General features: G+C 45.0%; 1 protein-coding gene across 1 annotated transcript in view; it reads left to right on the top strand.

Annotated features, from left to right (window-relative positions):
* Positions 1–14,840: 14,840 nt before the first annotated feature.
* LOC113006964 (uncharacterized) overlaps positions 14,841–22,910 on the top strand; it is a 29,682-nt gene continuing 21,612 nt past the window's right edge. Inside the window, exons 1-2 of the mRNA XM_026143246.1 lie at positions 14,841–14,853; positions 15,320–15,406. Of these exons, the coding sequence (XP_025999031.1) occupies positions 14,841–14,853; positions 15,320–15,406 (100 nt within the window). The remainder of the gene's footprint in view (positions 14,854–15,319; positions 15,407–22,910) is intronic.

Below are 22,910 nucleotides of genomic sequence, written 5' to 3'. Positions count from 1 at the left end.
TATCGCCTGAAATGAAAAAAACATATCGTGATATGAAAAAATCTCATATCGCCCAGCTCTAGTTTGAATCCTGCGTGACATCCATGTGTGACACATTTGATTTCCATGTGTGACAACTGCAAGTGTCCAGAGTGAGGACAGACTGAGGGACCCACTGCTGCACATCATCTGTGAGGCTTTGCACCCCTGATGATCCACCAGGACAAACTCAGCAGTGTGTGAGGAAGAGGAGGAGGAAGAGCCAGCAGCAGCTGACAGATGGAGAGAATAGACAGACTGTTCCCTGTTTGTGAAGGACTGCTAGGAAAGTTTAACATAACTAATTGTCTGTCCTGAATCAGTCTTATTAGGTAATGTTCAAATAATTTTATCATTCCAGTGTTTTCAGTGTGGGAGAAAGTACTCAGGGCCTTCAAGTTACACACTATGAAAGGCAGCAACAAGTTTAATGTTCAGAAAAATAAAGTATGTATCAGCAGCAGAATGGACCTAAAAATAAATGTTTGTTTCAGTTCTATGAAGCTTTGAGTATTTTGGATCAGTAGCACTGCTGTGTTTGTTGCATCATATTGCTGTAATTGTTTATATGCTTTATATATTCTGAGGTAAGTTGATCTATAGTGTTACATCATATTCTATAAGGATGTTATGTGTTTGTAGACTTTCTGCCCAGTTTGACCCATTTAGCAGAAGTCAGCCTGTTTAAGGCTCTGATATCTATTCTGTATGACTAAAAGCAGTTATGACATGGTCTGATTTTCTCACCCAATAAAGGAATATTTCATATATCAGTCTACTCTTCATTTGATCAGAAACAGTTATCACAGCTTGTACATTTTCTTTTTATAAATATATGTAAGCAATGAGCCAAATTTAGTAATGCCAACATACTGAAGGAACAACATTTGTCTCTTATATATGATACACCTATATATGCACTGTCAATATACATGTTGAACCAGCTGCAGACGTCAGAGTAACAACTGACTGACCCCCACATAAAGTTTGTTACAGTAGTCCACAGGGGAAGAAGTGAAAACATGGATCACGGTTTCAAAGTGCTGCCTAGAAAGAAAAGATTTCACTCTTGCCAGTCACCTTAAATGATAAAAACTGGACTGGTCCAACTTAAAACCAAGGGCAGTAACAACAGGTTTAAAATAACCTTCCAAATCAAAAGAAGAGGACTCACAGGGGCCACTGGGTCCAAACACCAACAAATCTGTTTTCTTTTCATTGAAATTTAAAAAGTTTAGAGCCAACCAAGCTTTAATGTCATCTAGGCATGTCAAGAGAGGTTTTATTCAGATGCCATCCTTCTGCTTCAGTGGCAAATAAATTTGGCAGTCATTCCTATATACTTGTCTTTGAGTGAAGATTTAAGGTGATAAGACATGTAAATAACTACCACTTGAATCTGTACTGAAGCTCAGTATTTGACACAGTTCATGTTCACTGCTGTAATAGCTAATAATGATTAATATAATAATAACTATAATATTGGCCATATTATATTTACATTACCAAAGTGATATGACTTTAGTCTCATGAACAACATTAGCTAATTGTTATTTACTAACTAATCTTAAATGACTGTTCAGTACAGAAATGAAGCCCAAAAATATGTTTTACTGTCCTGTGGTCTCAGCCTCAGATACTTATTAAATCACACAAAGCTCTTGTAGAAACAAACAAACAAATGAACAAAATATGTTCTCCTTCATTTCTGTCAAACAAAGTTGTATGACACGTTTCCAGCGGTTAGTATCATGGTTGCTAGGCAACCTGGGAATTGCGATGGAGACTAGACTAGCCCATGTGTTTGCAACAAACTTGCCGTTTATTTTGCAAATCGAGCTCAACACTGCCCCTAACGTCCTGGGGCCCGTTCTTCGTACCTCGCTAAGTAAGTTAGCTGGATTTGATTGTTGACGATTTCGCCTGATCTTGGATCGTTCGGTTCCCCGAAGCTCATCCGGGACTTGCTGTCATAGCAACAGAGCCGTAAGCGTAAACCTGCTCCCGAGCAGGTTTACTTTATGTAAACAGGATTAGATCGCGGCCACGCAGGTATGTCCGCTTCACTTATACGAAAGCAACAGCGATATTCCACCACTGTTTCACCATAAATAAATAACATCAATGTAACTAAAGATAATGCAGCACCTGATCCATTTATTGATTTCACACATACATACAGGTCATTTCCTAAAAAAAGGGAAATGTACTATTAACATTCTATTACATGTATGTGATTATTACAGATGTAATTCATATTTCAGAGTAGCAATTGCAAATTACTTTGTGTAATCAAGATGAGAGACCACGGCTATAAAAGCGAAGGTGGATTTGGGAAGCCTGTCGCAGCCATGTCCTGTCCGTATACGCGAGCAGCCCATTGCGGAAGGTGCAAGATTGATAAGGAGAGTCCTCAGAATTCAGCGTATATTGCGGGACAGACAGGATCCTTTAGCTCAGCGCGACAGTGTGCTCATAGAGAGATATCGATTTTCCCGTGAGGATATTATTTACTTAACCAACTTGTTGACGAGGGGGTGCAGGACCACCACCTGTCTTTTTTTTTGCTCTGCCCTTTTCTTGGTTGCTGTTATAAACAAACAGATTATTCCAGGGTCTCTTTCCAAGAGACGAAAAGCAATATAAGTGATAAATATTACCATTCTGTAGAATATTCTCATATTTCACTTTTACCTGTTCCCATGTTCTAGTGGGTCCTGTTGTGGCTCTAATGTGTAAGGGGATATAATATAACATAATATAATATAATGTAATATAATATTGGATAATATAGTGTAATGTAATAAATCTACCCTACCGCCTACTGGTGTTGGCCAGAGGGGCCGATGGCACGATATGGCAGCCTGGCTTCTGTCAGTCTGCCCCAGGGCAGCTGTGGCTACAACTGTAGCTGCCTCCACCAGTGTGTGAATGTGAGAGTGACTGAATAGTGGCATTGTAAAGCGCTTTGGGTGCCTTGAAAAGCGCTATATCAATCCACTCCATTATTATTGTTATTATTAAATTACTTACGAGTTTAATTTGTCAGCAACTTTCTGCCAGCCCTCTCTCCTTGCTTTTGCAGTCTTTGCAGTGTTCCCTTGCGTTCTGATTAAACTCTGAAACTCCTGAAATCCCTCACTCAAGAGTTCTTGCTCTGCTGCCGAAAAATACCGAGCCGAGCGCGCTCCGTCGACATTTTCGCAGAGGGTTGCCGATCAATGTTTCCACTATCGATGCGTAGCCCCTTTTACGACACCCAGTGATGTCACATTACTGCGTCCAGCTGTACTAATCGTCAACAGCAGGTGTGTTCGGGGAACTGGATTAGCGAGCTCACGGTTAGCGCGATGGTTTGGTCTTGGATGTGTCATTTGATCTTGGATGTAGTGAGCGACGTACGAAGAACGGGCCCCTGGGCCCTATTTCAGGAAGCCGGTTTAGAAAACTCAGAGTGAAAAACGATACGCAGGGTTGAGTAACCCCGAACTGTCCAACTCGGAATATTCGGTTTCAGAAAGGCTGATAACAATTAGTTCAATCAACGCGGAGTTGCTTTAACCCCAAGTGAAGCGCGCGGACGAGGATACATAAAGCCCTGATAAGCGGAGCACAGATTAAGCGAGTCACCATGGAGACGAAGGGAAAGAAGGCGCGGTCAATGTATTTTACAGCGCTTGAGGCCGAAATTCTGATGGCAGTATATGCTGATAACATGCAAATTCCGCGGAAAAAAGTAACACAGCCACAGCTGCAAAAGAAAGGGAGCATGCATGGCAAAACATAGCCGACAGAGTCAATGCGTGAGTGTTAATTTAAACATTGATCTAGGGATTTCCACCCATTTAACACGTTATTTTATCATATGTTATTTTATTTGTTATTTTATACATTTTGTTTTGTGATGTGAGCGCAGGTGCAACCCAACAGGCCCCAAACGTGCCTGGCTGCAAGTAAAAATGAAATATAAAAATATAGTCCAAACAGGTGAGGTGTAATTGTATTATGAGCCACAGTGCTTGGTCAGTTTGTCCGATGTAAATCAATTGCAGTTAGAGGCTACATTAATTTTCTTTCTGTAAGCACTTATTGAAATTATCTGAGCACATTACAAGTACATATTTGCTTACTCTGTATGCTCAAATGTGGCCCGTTATAGCCAACAGAAAAAAAGCGGAGGCCCGAAAAACAGGTGGGGGTCCTCCACCACCACCACTCACAGAGGCTGAGCAGTTGGCCCTCAGCCAAAACAGTGGGCGCCCTGTGGCCGAAGGCATCTCTGCGGGGACATCCTCTGAGTCAATAACCCCGCAAGACACAAGTGCCTACATAGGGGGTAAATTCAAAATAATACATGATGTGCATACATCCTTTCTTCACAGTCACCTTTGCAGTGCTACTCATTCATTTGATAAACTCTTTACCATAATGGATTATTTTGTAGTGAAGTTATTTTCCTACTGATTTTGCCTTCCCTCAGTCTTGGTTGTCTTTGAGAGCATAATGACAATGAAGTGTAAGGTGATTGGTATGTTTGTTAATTGCCATTTGGTCCCTTGTAAGTTATAAGTGACCTGTATAAACCTCATATTCTATCAGTTGATGGTGATGGTGTACTGCATCTGGTGCAGCCTCCTGTTGAGCCAGACCAACATGCAGTTGTGAGTAATACTCCACAGATTATATGAGTTTACAGTAGAACAGTAATGTTGTTTTTTTCTTTACTACAGGAAAATAATGAAGAAACATTGACAGCTGTTACAGAGGAGGAAGCAACAGAGACACTTTATGAGGTTTACATCTTTTAATACTTTGTGTACAGGAAACACAGGCGACCAATAAAGCCAGTTGAACAAAAAATCTGTTTATTCTTCTTTCAACATGTTGAGGTGATGGGTCAAAAGAAATGATTGTGACATATGGTGTCTCTGACTGCGCTTCCATCTTGTATGTCCGTGGGAGGGTCAGGATGTTCATGGTTTGGATCACTGCTGATGTTTGGTTCAGAAGGACAGTGTTCTCCTCTAATTGTGGCAATGTTGTGAAGAATCACACATGCCACAATAATGTCACATGCCCTTTCTGGGGTGACCCTGAGTCTTTGCAGGCACTGGAACCGGGCCTTAAGCATTCCGATAGTCATTTCAATTCTGGCTCTTGTCCTGCAATTAGCCAGATTATATCGCTGCTGTGGGCCCGGTTCAGGGTCAGGGTAAGGGGTAAGCAAATAGGGTAAACATGGATACCCCCTATCACCAAGCAAGTAGCCAGTGAACTCTCCTAAGACAGAAGGATACACTTCAGTTCAAATGTCCCTGAAGCAATTGGTCTTTATATATTTTAAAGTATTCTCAACTCACCATGTCCAAATTTTGTGCTCAGTGTACATTCACGGAATATTTGTGAGTCATGGACAGAGCCTGGCCACTTGGCTTCCACATTTGTGATAATGTTGGCAGCATCACATATGATCTTCACAGTGCAGAGAACACAAATTAGCATCCATTACTATAATGAAATAATTTGTTAGTTTGAAATGCTACAGGGAACTATGTACCTGCACATTAATGCTGTGGAAAGACTTCCTGTTCACATAGTCTCCTTCATTTACTGAAGGAGCAATGATTGGAATGTGAGTGCCATCTGTACAGCCAATCACGCCTGGGAACCCTGAAAATAAATGTGCAATTTAAGTAGTAGTCCAAGTATCACCACATCATAAATTAAGTTTTGGTCATCCTGATACCTGCAATTTTGTGGAATCCCTCTTTGATAAATCTTGTGGGTCTGTGACCGGGGAACACCACAAACGAGTACAGGAGACGTTTCAGTGCAACTGTAACATTCCTGACTGCCCGACAGACGGTAGCCTTGGAAACGTGCTCAGCGTCACCAATATTATACAGAAAGCTCCCGTTTGCAAAAAACCGAAGTGCAATACAAATAATATGTAATGAACTGAGAGCATGTCCGCGATGTGTCACATGAGCAATATATGGCCTGAGGATGTTATCCAAATAACTTATAGATTGTGCTGAGAAACGGTAACGTTCGCACAGAAAATCATCAGGAAATGATAAAATGTCCAAACGCGCTCTGATCACTCTCTCCCGGCGGAGAGCTCTGCGGAGAATTTGGGCTTCACGATCTACTGGCTCTTCAAGGAAGGGGCACGCCATGTCCGACTCTTCCTACTGTCAGGTTTCCGACAAAGGGGCGGAGACAGTCAGGGTTAGTTGTAGTAAACCTGCTAGGGGGCAGGTTAGCTTCACGGAGTGTGTCGTCATAGTGACTCACTGAGGCTTCATCTAAACTCGCTTTGTGAAACCGAAAACCCAGAGTTTTCGTTAACTCAGGGTATACTTACTCAGTTTTTCCACTAAACCGGCTTCCTGAAACAGGGCCCTGGAGCACTTCCGTTGTGTTTTGGAGTTTGCATGTGTTTTGGATTTTGTACATGTTTTGGATTTTGCATGTGTTTTGGAGTTTGTACGTGTTTTGGATTTTGTACGTGTTTTGGATTTTGTACGTGTTTTGGAGTTTGTACATGCTTTGTCTCTAGGGGCCACCGTAGTTATGTAACCGGACTTAACTTAAAGATATAGTGCACCATAAAAATCAGACAGCAGTTCAAATCCTAGATGCTCTCAGTTCACTTTTAAACTCTCATTCCAGGAATAATAATGAATCATTATAATTTTAACAGCCTCCAAAGGTGACGCACAGGTGATAAGTGGTAGTTGATGGCAACAAAACCTTTAAAGATCAGGGGCCCGTTCTTCGTACCTCGCTAAGTAAGTTAGCCGGATTTGACTGTTGACGATTTCGCGTGATCCTGGATCGTTCGGTTCTTCGAAGCCCATCCGGGACTTGCTGTCATAGCAACAGAGCCGTAAGCGTAAACCTGGATTAGATCGCGGCCACTCAGGGGCCCGTTCTTCGTACCTCGCTAAGTAGGTTAGCCGGATTAGATTGTTGACGATTTCGCGTGATCCTGGATCAGTCGGTTCCCCGAAGCTCATCCGGGACTTGCTGTCATAGCAACAGAGCCGTAAGCGTAAACCTGCTCGCGAGCAGGTTTACTTTATGTAAACAGGATTAGATCGCGGCCACGCAGGTATGTCCGCTTCATTTATACGAAAGCAACAGCGATATTTTTCCACTGTTTCACCATAAATAAATATTATCAATGCAACTAAAGATAATGCAGCACTTGATCCTTTTATTGATGTCACACAGATACATACAGGTCATTTCCTAAAAAAGGGAAATGTACTATTAACATTCTATTACATGTATGTGATTATTACAGATGTAATTCATATTTCAGAGTAGTAATTGTAAATTACTTCGTGTAATCAAGATGAGAGACCACGGCTATAAAAGCGAAGGTGGATTTGGGAAGTCTGTCGCAGCCATGTCCTGTCCGTTTACGCGAGCCACCCATTGCGGAAGGTGCAAGATTGATAAGGAGAGTCCTCAGAATCCAGCGTATATTGCGGGACAGACAGGATCCTTTAGCTCAGCGCGACAGTGTGCTCATAGAGAGATATCGATATTCCCGTGAGGGTATTATTTACTTAACCAACTTGTTGACGAGGGGGTGCAGGACCACCACCTGTCTTTTTTTGCGCTGCCCCTTTTCTTGGTTGCTGTTATAAACAAACAAACAGATTATTTCAGGGTCTCTGTCCAAGAGACGAAAAGCAATATAAGTGATCAATATTACCATTCTGTAGAATATTCTTATATTTCACTTTTACTTGTTCCCATGTTCTAGTGGGTCCTGTTGTGGCTCTAATGTGAAAGGGGATATAATATAACATAATGTAATATAATATAATGTAATATAATATTGGATAATATAGTGTGATATGATAAATCTACCCTACCACCTACTGGTGTTGGCCAGAGGGGCCGATGGCGCGATATGGCAGCCTGGCTTCTGTCAGTCTGCCCCAGGGCAGCTGTGACAGCTACCAGTGTGTGAATGTGAGAGTGACTGAATAGTGGAATTGTAAAACGCTTTGGGTGCCTTGAAGAGCGCTATATAGATCCACTCCATTATTATTGTTATTATTAAATTACTTACGAGTTTAATTTGTCAGCAACTTTCTGCCAGCCCTCTCTCCTTGCTTTTGCAGCCTTTGCAGTGTTCTCTTGCGTTTTAATTAGACTCTGAAACTCCTAAAATCCCTCACTCAAGAGTTCTGGCTCTGCTGCCGAAGAATACCGAGCGCGCTCCTTCGACATTTTCGCCGACCAATCAAAGGGTTGCCGATCAATGTTTCTACTATCGATGCGTAGCCCCTGTTGGGCCACCCAGTGATCTCACATTACTTCATCCAGCTATACTAATCGTCAACAACAGGTGTGTTCGGAGAACCGGAATAGCGAGCTCAGAGTTAGCGCGATGATTTGATCTTGGATGTGTCATTTGATCTTGGATGTAGTAAGCGACGTACGAAGAACGGGCCCCAGGGCCCTATTTCAGGAAGCCGGTTTAGTGCAAATGTAACCCAGATCATTGTTTGAGTATGGGATTTCTGATTATTTGTGGTCACTGAACGCACCACTGTGCCGTGCGCATAGCCACTCTCTAGTCCAGCTACAGAGTTTTTCCTTCCGTTCATCCGATGAGGCGCATGCTGCTCTCGTGCCCTCTACGAGCTGGAAATTCGGGTACAGTAGACATTTGAGTTGCTGTAAATAGTTTTAAAAACCTTTATATGTGAAGCTAATGATTTAATATGTTGTTAGGAAAAAGTCTTGTAGCGGTTACAAATGTGAAGCGGAGCTGAGTCCGACAGCATTCGCCATTACACGAACTCCTCTGGTGAGTTAGCGTGCAGCTCATGTTCGTATGAAATGTTTTGTGCCTTATTATACTGCAGCGAGGTATCAAATCTACCGCTGTCATGTTGTTAAGAAAGAGGCTAAATATTGTATAACGTGTGTTATTGGCTGACTGTTAGCAAGCTAGCCGTTAAGTGAGCCTAGCTAATGTCCTGAAATGGCGGCCGACACGAGGTCAGTTACAGTGTTATTATGTTATGCCTAAGAGAACAGCATTAATAAGCATTGTTAACGGCATTTATGTTCTGTTATGTTGTATTTTGACAAACCTGTATTATTATAATGGTAAGTCTGTTAAATAAGCCGTTAGTGACATGGACACTGAGTCAGTGGTACTGAGACTTATGAACATTTCAGTTAATTCTTCTGCACACTTGTGTGTAGGCTGGTTTGTTTGCCCTTTTGGTGCCCTGGATCCTACTGGATGAACTGCCTTGTGGAAGTCCTCATCTGATGACTCTGCCGAACCGTCCTGGCAAATAGATGGTCGTTGCTGCTTGCTGGATGCTATTATTGGATGCTACACCGTTCCAACAGAGCGGTAGGAACAATTCAAAGGGCCCCAACGATGCGCTTTATTTTTCCCTGAGCTCAGGTGATTTTCTTTTGGCCAAAGGACCTTAAAGGATACATATTTGTTTTTATTTATTTATTTTATTTTTCTTATGACACTGAGTGGAAAGACACTACAAAAAAGGGGTTTATTATTTAAAATTGTGTCTAATAAATGTGTTTATGTTAAGTAAGTGTGGTGTCCATTGTGTGCTGGAAGCCTTATTGTTCCTGTGGTGGAGCAGCTACTACCAATCTCCTTTACGAAACTAGCTTCTGACAGGATACAGGTATTTGGGATACATTTGATTTCTTGTAACCTATTTTTAGAGAAACTGTGGTTCTGGGTTAAACATCGGGGTGAAATTGATGACACCGACACCTAGTGAACTGCCCAAGGTCAACAGTCCTGATTTCCACGCATTAAAGGTTTGGCGTAAGTACAGATTGCGTTACACAAACTCTGAGTAAGTAAACCCTGAGTTAACAAAAACTCTGGGTTTTCGGTTTCACAAAGCGAGTTTAGATTAATTCCGAGCGAGTTACTATGACGACACACTCCGTGAAGCTAACCTGCCCCCTAGCAGGTTTACTTCAACTAACCCTGACTTTCTCCGCCTCTTTGTCGGAAACCTGACTGTAGGAAGTGTCAGACATGGCGTGCCCCGTCCTTGAAGAGCCAGTAGATGTTGAAGCCCAAATTCTCCGCAGAGCTCTCCGCCGGGAGAGAGTGATTAGAGCGCGTTCGGACATTTTATCATTTCCTGATGATTTCCTGTGTGAACGTTACCATTTTTCAGCACAATCTATAAGTTATTTGGATAACATCCTCAGGCCATATATTGCTCATGTGACACATCGCGGACATCCTCTCAGTTCTGTACATATTATTTGTATTTCACTTCGGTTTTTTGCAAACGGGAGCTTTCTGTATAATATTGGTGACGCTGAGCACGTTTCCAAGGCTACCGTCTGTCGGGCAGTCAGGAATGTTACAGTTGCACTGAAACGTCTCCTGTACTCGTTTGTGGTGTTCCCCGGTCATAGACCCACAAGATTTATCAAAGAGGGATGCCACAAAATTGCAGGTATCAGGATGAACAAAACTTAATCCATGATGTGGTGATACTTGAACTACTACTTAAATTTTACATTTATTTTCACGGTTCCCAGGCGTGATTGGCTGTACAGATGGCACTCACATTCCAATCATTGCTCCTTCAGTAAATGAAGGAGACTATGTGAACAGGAAGTCTTTCCACAGCATTAATGTACAGGTACATAGTTCCCTGTAGCATGTCAAACTAACAAATTATTTCATCATAGTAATGGATGCCAATTTGTGTTCTCTGCACTGTGAAGATCATATGTGATGCTGCCAACATTATCACAAATGTGGAAGCCAACTGCTCAGCCTCTGTGAGTGGTGGTGGTGGAGGACCCCCACCTGTTTTTCGGGCCTCCGCTATTTTTTCTGTTGGCTATAACGGGTCACATTTGAGCATACAGAGTAAGCAAATATGTACTTGTAATGTGCTCAGATAATTTCAATAAGTGCTTACAGAGGGGAAATTAATGTAGCCTCTAACTGCAATTGATTTACATCGGACAAACAGACCAAGCACTATGGCTCATAATACAATTACACCTTACCTGTTTGGACTATATTTTTATATTTCATTTTTACTTGCTGCCAGGCACGTTTGGGGCCTGTTGGGTTGCACCTGCGCTCACATCACATCACAAAATAAAATGTATAAATTAAAAAATAAAATAAAATATAATATAATAACGTGTTAAATGGGTGGAAATCAATGTTTAAATTAACACTCACGCATTGACTCTGTCGGCTATGTTTTGCCATGCATGCTCCCTTTCTTTTGCAGCTGAGGCTGTGTTACTTTTTTCCGCAAAATTTGCATGTTATCGGCATATGCTGCCATCAGAATTTCGGCCTCAAGCGCTGTAAAATACATTGACCGCGCCTTCTTTCCCTTCGTCTCCATGGTGACTCGCTTAATCTGTGCTCCACTAATCAGGGCTTTATGTATCCTCGTGCGCGCGTTTAACTTGGGGTTAAAGCAACTCCACGTTGATTGAACTAATTGTTATCAGCCTTTCTGAAACCGAATATTCCGAGTTGGACAGTTCGGGGTTACTCAACCCTGAGTATCGTTTTTCACTCTGAGTTTTCTAAACTGGCTTCCTGAAATAGGGCCCAGGCACAGAGCCTTCGACAGTACAGGAGATCCAAAGGCACTCTTAGGCCTGAAGAGGGCAGCACGATGTGCCAAGCAGCTACTTTAGCACAAGCTTAGAACGTTTGTCGATATTTCAGAAAGCCTCTTGTAAATCTTATTTAATTGTGTAACATATCGTGCCAAATCTAGCTTTTTCTATTAGTGTGTGTGTGTGTTTGTGTGTGTGTGTTTAGGGAGGGCATGCATTACAGGCTGACCAGGAGTCTAAGAATTAACAAAAAAAAAAAAAAAAAAAAAGAACCCTGATTTCGATAAATAGTGGGAATATTCTTCAGGGGTTTCTTCATTTGTTTATTTCATTTTGTTTTCAGGCATTTTCCTTCTGAAACCTTCATAGATCTGCCTCTGAGCCTTTCTTGCCTTTCTTGTTTCCCTGTGAAACAGAAAATTGCAGAAAGGACACAATTATTTATGGATATCAGGAGGTCTGTGTGTGTGCTTTTATTAATTCAAGTCAAAAGATGACAAATTCATGACACATTTATGATTTAAGACATTTGACAACTTGAAAGATTTAGACCCCCCCCCCCCCCCCCCAAAAAAAACCCCCCCCAAAAAATATGTGGGAGGAACAAAAACTTGTAGGATAAAAATTTATAACCACAGTGGAAGACAAATAAAAGGACTGAGCAAAGAGTAATGAGATTTTACTGCATCATCTCTCCAGGTCAACAGTTTGCAGTTCTTATTTTTTATGATGGTGCTGTTGTAGAAAGATGAAATAAAACAGGAAAACAAAAATAATTACCGTTACAAGAAATTTAAGTTCTTCTGGCCTGAACTCTAAAACCCCATTAAGTCATTGTATTGAGTGCTTTACAACATCAAGCAGCTTTGTTTACCACCTGGTATCTACTACAGAAACTGTTCCTGACATCCCCATAAATACATCACCTGTCTACCAGAACCTTTTCTGTATTTTACACATTTTCTTCATGTAGAAAAACTGAGACATGCTATATAAGATATATCATGGATTAGATATGTCATTAAAAAGCTTTACATTAACAGAAAGCTTCACTCATCCAGACCCACTTAAGAGCGGGCAGTACACGTCATCTTTTTCCTCGATTTCAGCCAGCAGGAGTTGGCCATGGATTTTAAAAGCTGCCATTACCCTCTCCAGTCTATAGGCACACTTTTTAGTATCACAGATAACAAAAGTCACAAAAAACCCCATTATAACAGACCAAACAAAAACAACAACAACAAAAAAACCCCTCACTTATGGACATCAACCTAACCCACACACTACCCACCAGAGATGGGCAGTAACGCGTTACTGTAATCTGATTAATTTTTTCGAGTAACGAGTAAAGTAAGGGATTACTATTGCAAAAACGGTAATTAGATTACCGTTACTTTCCCGTAGGAATGCTGCGTTACTGTGTTACTAAAACCGTGATTTTTTGCGAGAATGTCTCATGACAGTGACGTAAGCGAGTGCGCCGTTAGTGACAACAGCCGTGTGCAGATCAACAGTGGATCACATTTCGATTGTGGGAGAGAGTATGAGCGTGCAGCGTTTAAAGCGTGGAAGTACTGACCTTACTTTGAGTTTGATTCCATAAAAAGTGACAAAAACATTAGCGTCCATCGTGCGTGGGAAGAAAACTTCTTTTTACAGCGAAAAAACCCCCTAAACTTCCAAACAAACACCGAGTGCGCAACGACGTAATGGGTAATTCACAGAGAAACTCACGGATTCTTCAACTGACCGCGGCACACCTGCACCAGGGTAAACCTCCGCCTACCACAGTCCTGCTTTACAGGTGAAAATAGAGCAACAGGACCGCTGAGTCTTTGACTTTATTTATGTTCTGCTGTGTTTTACTTGCATCTATTTGAAAGAGTGAGTGTAAACACAAAAAATATTTTACTTTATGTGCTGGAATGTGTGGAATATAGTTTTAAATGTTAAACTAATTTATTCAACTCAGAGAATGTTGCATATAATTACATTTTTGCTTGATGCATAAAGTTAAAAGATTAAAACTAATAAAACAAGTTAAAAAAAGAGACTTTTCCATTTGATTACATTTTGTATGATGGATTATGTAGAAAAAGTAGAATTGGGCTGAAAGATCTATCGCTTTATTACCTCTTTAGGTTGTAAATCGTGTTTTTAAAAAGTAACTAAGTAACTAAGTAATTAATTACTTTTGAAAATAAGTAATCAGTAAAGTAATGGGATTACTTTTTGGGGTAAGTAATCAGTAATTAGTTACTGATTACTTTTTTCAAGTAACTTGACCAACACTGCTACCCACTGCTTCCTACCTTCCTGGGAGGCCTCCACATGCAGCTGTGTGTGATCAGAGGGACACTGGGGGGTCTCTTGCCTGAGTACTCAGACCCCCCCCCCACTTCCACTGTTGCCCCTGAGGCTGTCCCCCGAAAGGTCATGAGTTCGCCACGAAGGCGATCAATCATTATCTGCTGGTTCACCAGTTGTTCTGTCTAAACATTTGCACAGAGGTGCACATTTAAAGAACAAATGATAACACAGCAGACATGCATTAAATTCATCTTTTAATTTTTTTCCCGTAAATAAAATATACTGATTTCTGCATCACAGAGCAGCTCTTTATTGCACTGTTCTCCTCCTCAACTGTATGCGTAATCGCTGCTTTTCTTCCTCTAACAACATAAGGTGAGTTTTCCTCTCTTGAGGGAGTTTCTCGAGTTCCTCTTTTACCCGTCTCAGTTCTGCATCTTTCTGCTGCAACAGTTGCTTGTCTATGTGGAGAGCTTCCTAAGCATACAAAAGAGAAACTGGATAGGATAGCCAGCCTATAAAATTGTACAACTTGGCTTTTGTCTATGTAAACAGTTTGATCCAGTTGAGCCATGCTGCGTTTATTCACATCATCTTCTCATAAGCTCTCAGAGGATAAGATGTTCCAGACGAAATGTTGACAACTTGTAACGGAAACAAAGGAATAACCAATGATATACCCATGGCTTTACTTCTTTCTACAGCCTCAAATCTAAACGGGATGCAGTCATTCTTAGTTTACATTAGCTATGTCTGTGGTTTTTAAAAAAAATCCATATTAGACTTCAGTTCTTTAACGGCAATTCCATCAGCAGTTTGAAATGATTTCAGTCTGAATACACTTCTCCTATTCTGAATAGCAGGTGTCACAGAACATGGAGTGTTCAGGTAACAGGACCCCAAAGCAGACTCAGCACACCGCAGCTCAGAACTATGTACACGTTTTTATTGAACTGAAGAATCTTTTAACAACGTTAAGGAAACGGAAAAATAAAGCCCACGCCACGGGGGGAAACGAGGAGCGTGGAGCCCAGGAGCACAGTAATCGGGACCGTGGGGAAACTGCAACAGAAAGGGGAGACAGAGTTAACAGCACGCAGATTGTCAAGAAATGAACAGCTAGACTTCATAAGTAGCCGAGGCTTACAAGTAGAGCAGGACTGTGGAGCTTGGAGGGGAGAGGTGCCCATGAAAGGAATCCTAGGGAGGGAGGCAGTAAGGCAGGATGACAGGCAGGCCACAGGCTTCCACGCCGAATGCTGGTCACACTGGGAGGAGACTTACAGACTGGCGAGGAAAAGCCGTCAGAGCTGGCTGAAGTAGTCCTCCGGTGATTGCCTCAGATGAGACGTAGGTGATTTGGAGGCGGCCCAGCCCGAGGGTGTGGCCACCGCAGCCTCCCACAGCTCCCTGGATGCTGAGCCACAGGCCGTGACAGCAGGTATCTAAGAGGGTACAGTAATATATCATGTATTCTAATTTTTGCCTCATAACTTTTGCACTGTCCACTCCTGCTGTGACAAAACAAATTTCCCACGTGTGGGACTAATAAAGGTTATCTTATCTTATCTTATCTTATATAAATAAAACACCAAGCTCATTTGTTGTTGTTTAATGTGTCAGGCATGTCCACATGTTGGAGACACTAACCATCTTTTACACTTCAAGGCAACCAAATAAAAATCTCAGAGTTTTTTTTGCTTTACTTTTTATCAATTGATTGTAATCAAAGTGTTTGCGATCTCTTAATGGCAACATCCCTTTTAAAATCTTTTATAGTTACCTGGCATTTTTTTAGCTCTTCTCTGAGGTTTAATGGAGCAAAATGGTCTCCCTCCTCCTTTGAACACTCCATACGAGTTGGAGGTGAGTGACTGACAGCTCTGAGTCTCTCCTGCAGCCGCTGCCTGAAAGAAGGACTTGGACGGTTCTGAATGTATCGGGCAGTAGATGCAAACTTGAGGACGCCCAGGGTCTCAGCTACAAAGTGGTGGGAGGGGCTTACACACGCCACCATTAGCGTGTGGGCGCTGCCTCCTAATGAGTCACGAAGGAGTCGAGTGATCTTGGCATTACGGTATGGTACGTGTGCACTGCCGGAGTTGTTACTGTGCCGATTTTGACTTCGGTCTGAAAGTGCACGGATAACGTTGCCCAGTGCAAACAGGCCTGTGTTGATATGAGCAAACTCTTTCAGTTGTGTGTGTGTTCTCAGTTTTTCTAGCACATTCCGAGCCTGCCAGGTCAACCAGACAGAGCTTAGAGGAGCAGACAGACTTAAAGGAAGATGTTGTATTGCTGATAATGTTTGCACTCCGTGCTTACTGTCCCTTGTGGTCCACCGTAGTGGCAACGGGGAGTGTTTGCTGTCACGAAAGTGGGTGTGTTTTATGTTGAAATGGACGAGCGGCAATAAAGATAATGGTGGCTCACGAAGCAGATTATGAACACGTTATTCATAAGTTTGAGACAGAATATTACATGGTGTCAGAGTAAATCGAACTAAACGCCCACCGACAGAGCGAAATGGATTCGTCGGGAGTTCCTGCACCACGGATGGACTGGGATTCAGCCAACCTTCCCGATGCCTGGCGGAGGTTCGTGCAACATGTGAAGCTAATGTTTAGCGGCCCGCTAAGCGGCAAGCCCGAGGAGACCCAGTGCAGCTATCTTCTTCTGTGGGTGGGAGAAAGAGGCAGGGACATTTATAACACATGGCAGCTGTCTGATGAAGAAGCTAAAAAGCTGACCACATATCTCGACAGGTTTGAACAGTACCTCATGCCGAAAACGAACACCATTTTCGCCAGATACAAGTTTAATGAAAGACTCCAAGGTGAAGGGGAGTCATTTGAACACTTTGTGACCGAGTTAAAGTTACTCGTCAAGCAGTGTGGCTACGTTAACAGTGATGAAATGGTCCGAGACAGGATTGTCTTTGCAACCAGTTTACCACAAGTCAGAGAAAAGCTGCTGAGCCAAGGGTCAGATTTGACTCTAGAAAAAGCCATAGACATTGCACGCTCCTATGAGATCGCACGAGAGCAATTGAAAGCCATGGTTGACCCACACACGAGCCTGCAGGGAGCAGCGCCCGCGCATGCAGTATCCGCTAAGCGCCAGAGTACGCAGCAAAAAGATAGGAGGGCACCTCATTATAATAAGATGGGAAAAGTGTGTGGAAGATGTGCACGAGCACACAGCCAGAAGGAGGAGTGTCCTGCAAAAGGGAAGAGGTGCAAAAAGTGCAATAAAATGAACCACTTTGCCAAAGCATGCCGTTCACAAGCACCACACCAACCCAACCCAGTGTACTCTATTAACCCTGACACTCCAAGCGATGAAGCGGAGCTATTCATAGATTCCATAACAAAGTGCAACGAAGGGGAGGCCGATGAACAGGCTTACGCTGACGTAGAAGTAGGCTCACTGCATCACACCGTGAGTTTTAAGCTTGACACAGGAGCCACTGCTAACGTCATTCCTGCCCGATTGTTTAAGAAGTGTTTTAAGCAGGTTAGCTTGGCACCGCCCACACGCACACTATCTGGCTATGGAGGAGAAAAACTCAACATCAAGGGCACATGCCAGTTGACGTGCAGGTGGAAAGGCATTCACAAGATACTGACATTTGACATAGTAGACACTGCAGCACCCCCCATCCTAGGGTTGAGAGCATGCCTGGATCTAAACCTAGTCAAGCTGGTCATGTCAGTACAGATCACAAATGTCATGGAGGAGTTTGCCGATGTGTTCGAGGGCATAGGGAAATTCCCAGGAGAATGCGACTTACACATTGACCCAGACGCCATGCCCGTAGTGTGCCCCCCCCGGAGGATCCCTTTCACACTGCGGGAACGACTGAAACGGGAGTTGGATGACATGGAGAAAAACGGCATAATCATCAAAGTAAAAGAACCCACAGAATGGGTAAACGGACTGGTGGTCGCAGAGAAGCGTACTGGGAAGCTCAGAGTATGCCTCGATCCTCGCGAATTAAACAAAGCCATCAAAAGACCTCATTACCCGCTTCCAACATTGGATGACATCACACCAAAGCTGGCAGGAGCACAGTACTTCAGTGTCATGGATGCTCGCTCAGGCTATTGGGCCATCCAACTAACCACCAAGTCATCGCTCCTCACCACCTTCAACACGACCTTTGGCAGGTACCGTTTTCTGCGCCTTCCTTTTGGGATAATATCAGCACAGGACATTTTCCAAAGGAAAATCGATGAGACGTATGAAGGGCTCAATGGAGTGGCAGCCATCGTGGATGACATCCTCGTGTTTGGCAGGACAAAGGAGGAACACGACGAGAACCTCTGTGCCATGCTTGAGCGCACACGGGAGCGAGGAGTACGTCTCAATCCAGAGAAATGTGTCATAGGCGCCACAGAAGTGAGCTACTTTGGACACAAACTCACCCGGGAGGGCATCCAGCCAGACCCAAAGAAACTGCAGGCCATAAAGGACATGCCACCTCCTGAGAATAAGAATGAGCTTGAGACAATCCTTGGAATGGCGAATTACCTGTCCAGATTCGCACCACGACTATCAGAGGTGAACGCACCGCTGCGTCAGCTGCTCAAACAAGACTCAGAGTTCATCTGGGATCAGACCCACGACAGAGTCTTCCAGCAAATGAAAGATCTCATAACCAGAGAACCAGGCCCCATACTGGCATACTACGACACGACCAAGGAGCTACGGCTACAGGTAGATGCATCAAAGTATGGTTTGGGAGCTGTGTTGATGCAGGACGGACACCCAATAGCATATGCTTCAAAGACACTGACCCCAACAGAAGTCAACTATGCACAGATCGAAAAAGAGCTCTTTGCAGTGCTGTTTGGATGCAAGCGTTTCCACACGTACATATACGGCAGGAGAGTCATCGTAGAGTCGGACCACAAGCCGTTGGAGCACATACTGAAGAAACCAATCTCTGTAGCCCCTGCTCGTCTGCAGCGCATGCTGTTACAGCTGCAGAGATACGACATAGAGATCGTGCACCGGCCCGGAAAAGACATACCTGTGGCCGACACACTGTCCAGGAAACCATTGCCCGACCAAGACAGCACGCTGAGTGAAGGCATGGAGGACCAGATCCACTCAGTGATAAACAGCCTCCCAGTAAGTGACAAAAAACTCTCAGAGATACAGGCGGCAACAGGATGCGACCCGCAGCTCACCCTGCTGAAGCAAACTGTGCAGGATGGCTGGCCTGAGGACAGAAAAAAATGCCCCAAAACCCTTTTGGACTTCTGGACTTTCAGAGATGAAATTTCACACTCCCATGGCATCATCTTCAAAGGTGACAAAATTATAGTGCCAACAGCCCTAAGAAACAACATGCTGGAGAGAATCCACACTGGGCACATGGGGATTGAGAGGAGTAAGCAGAGAGCAAGGGACGCCCTCTTCTGGCCAGGCATGGGCAAGGACATAGCTGCCACGGTGGAAAACTGTTCCATATGTCAGGAGAGGCGCGCGGCGAATCCCAAAGAACCTCTCATCCCCCACCAGATCCCTGAGAGGCCATGGCAGGCAGTGGCCTCAGATCTCTTCACATGGCGTGGACGGGACTACTTGGTAGTTGTGGACTACTACAGCTGCTACTTTGAGGTCGAAAGGCTATTCTCTACCACTGCAGGGTCCGTCATCAAAAAGCTCAAGGCCATATTCGCCAGACATGGTATACCAGAGACGCTTATCTCAGATAACGGCCCACAATACAGCTCTCGAGAGTTCAAGGATTTTGCAGTCACATGGGACTTTGTCCACACGACCTCAAGTCCTTTGTACCCGCAAAGCAACGGCCTTGCCGAAAGAACAGTCAAGACGGCCAAATCAGTTCTGGATAAAGCTCATGCTCAGGGAGTAGATCCCTACCTGTCCCTATTGGAGCAAAGGAACACGCCAGTCGACAGCTTCAGGTCACCCGCGCAGCTCCTCATGAGTCGACGTCTACGCTCAGTGCTTCCTGTTACCGGATGCCACCTGGTACCTCGCATCATAAGCCCGACGGTTGTGCAAAAAACACGGATGGAAAGACAAGAGCATCAGAGGCGTTACTACAATCGCAGCGCCACACCACTACCGAGGCTGCAGCAGGGGGACCACATTCGCTTTCAGCACGAGTCCGGAGCCTGGAAACCGGCTGTCATCATCCGACCTGCAGAGACTGCCCGCTCTTTCGTGATCCGCACTGGCGAGGGACAGACTATACGGCGTAACCGACGGCACCTGAGAGGCGCCAAGGCGTCACCGGCACCTTCAGCACCAACATCCGATCTGGTAACCCAGCCAGATAGTGCAGCTCAGCAACAAGCAGAGCCCCTGTCGCCATCTAGAGACACTAAAACACCAACCATGGACACTAGCCCTGCACTGACCACCAGATCAGGACGAGTGGTCAAACCGAGGGTTATTCTTGACCTGTGATGTAAAGGGTGTAGGCGGATCGCTGCCCTAACAAAAAACAAAAAGGAAACATGTCAAATGTCCATGTACTAATGAGTGCATATCCCACATCGCATTGTTGTTGTTAGTTTAGGCCGCAGTAATTTTACACATGGCAATGTTGAAAAACTGTTCCTTATCCTCAGGTTCGGGATGTTCTATTTTGAAATGTATACCAGCTGTGTCACTGGTGGGCATCTAAAAAAAAAAAAGGGAGATGTTGTATTGCTGATAATGTTTGCACTCCGTGCTTACTGTCCCTTGTGGTCCACCGTAGTGGCAACGGGGAGTGTTTGCTGTCACGAAAGTGGGTGTGTTTTATGTTGAAATGGACGAGCGGCAATAAAGATAATGGTGGCTCACGAAGCAGATTATGAACACGTTATTCATAAGTTTGAGACAGAATATTACAGAAGAGTTCTTGCTGTTGTGGCAGGATAACACGACCTGAAGGGTGAGGATGGTATGAGAGCGACTGGAGCGCTCGTTCATTCCTGTGGTGCTGGTGTGCCGCAAAGCATTTCCCATCTTTACAATGCTGAGCAGCTCCTCTGCCAGTGTTGGGAAGGTTACTTTTAAAATGTATTCCATTACAGAATACAGAATACATGCCCCAAAATGTATTCTGTAATGTATTCCGTTACGTTACTCAATGACAGTAACGTATTCGGAATACTTTGGATTACTTAATATATTATCATGCTTTTTACAACAACGTGAATGTACTATTGCTGTGTGATTTATTACTATTACTGAATGTCCGCGACTCCGAACCGTAGTAAAGGGACCTCTGACTAATACCGGTGCGTCGCCCCACAGCCGGAGATTAGGACTTCGGAACTGCCGGCTGTGGTGAGTGGAAAAGACGCTCCGTCTGTTTCACCAGTTCATATGACTGTTTATACCGGGGCTGTGTTTGTTGAGTCAGCTGCTCAGCCGGTAGCTCGGTTAGCTGCCCAGCAGTCGCTAACTCAGTCAGCCGCTCAATCATCACCTCCATTACAGTCACAGTCAGACCCAGTAGACACCATGTTACAGTCCATAGCCCAGTCAATAGCTCAGTTGGCAAGAGATTCATCAGCCTTATTATCAGTTCAGCCAGCCACTCCACCACCTGTTACTACTTCGCTACCTGTAGCTCAGTTGCCACCAGTTCAGCAGCCTGTCCACTCATTTACCCAGCCTGTATCCTCACAGCCTCATTACAAGCAGGGAACACACTCCACACAAACTTTTGCTGGTTCATTTAAGCTGGCCATCTCAGAGACCGTTGCTCCCTCTAGGGCCTCCCCAGAGGCTGGGTGTCAGTCACCAGCCAACTCTGGACCCCTAGAGGTCAAGACGCCAGCACCAGCAGCCTCACCGGAGAACTCACCAGAACAGTCTCGGCTCTCAGCACCCCCTGAGAGTTCAAGTGAGTTCACCCGTCCGCCTCAGTCCTCTGCTGAGTGTATTGGGGAGCACTTTCAGCCCTCTGAGGACTGTATCCCACTGTTGCTGCCTGAGTCTAGCCACTGTGCTGCTCAGTCCCAGCCAGTGTCCACACTGGCAGAGGTCTCCGTACCTGCTGCTTCAGAGACTGGTTCCACTGGAGGGCCTGAGGAGCCCGTCCGGTCTCAAGTCATGTTAGCTGGGGGTTCAGGTGAACCCAGCCACCGTCCCGCCTCGTCGGCTGGAGGGCCTGAGGAGCCCGTCCAGTCTCACGTCATGTTAGCTGGGGGTTCAGGTGAACCCAGCCAGCGTCCTGCCTCGTCGGCTGGAGGGCCTGAGGAGCCCGGCCAGCCTCACGTCATGTTAGCTGGGGGTTCAGGTGAACCCAGCCAGCGTCCTGCCTCGTCGGCTGGAGGGCCTGAGGAGCCCGGCCAGCCTCAAGTGTCGTCTGCTGGGGGTTTAGGAGAACCCAGCCAGCCTCAAGTGTCGGCTGCTGGAGGGCCCGAGGAGCCCGTCCAGCCTCATGCCACGTCTGCTGGAGGGCCCGAGGAGCCCGTCCAGCCTCATGCCACGTCTGCTGGAGGGTCCGAGGAGCTCACCCAGCACCACGCCTCGTTAGCTGAGGGTCCTGGAGGACCCAGCCAGCACATCTCCACATCACCTCCTGCAGCATCACCGCCGTCAGGTTCCGCAGCCGTCCCGCTGCCGTCAGGTTCCGCAGCCGTCCCGCTGCCGTCATCCACGCCTGGTCCGGCCTCCGCGTCTTCATCATCTTCGCCTGGTCCAGCCTCCGCGCCTTCATCATCTTCGCCTGGTCCAGCCTCCGCGTCTTCATCATCTTCGCCTGGTCCAGCCTCAGCTCCGCCCTCGTCTGGTCCTGCCTCGTCTGGTCCTGCCTCGTCTGGTCCTGTGGTTGCCACGCCGCCGTCGGTGCCAGCTCGACCCGTTCCGCCTCGCCTCTGCCGGCCGTTTTCCGAGCCTCTAAGATGGCATCATGGCCTTCGGGGACGGCCTCCGGAAAGAGTTCGTCGCCGCCGCTGGCATCGCGG

Source organism: Astatotilapia calliptera, chromosome 15 (genome assembly GCF_900246225.1).
Source record: "Astatotilapia calliptera chromosome 15, fAstCal1.2, whole genome shotgun sequence".
Classification (NCBI taxonomy): Eukaryota; Metazoa; Chordata; class Actinopteri; order Cichliformes; family Cichlidae; genus Astatotilapia; species Astatotilapia calliptera.
Note: the sequence above shows the minus strand (reverse complement) of the source record. Positions and strands in the feature narration are given on the sequence as shown.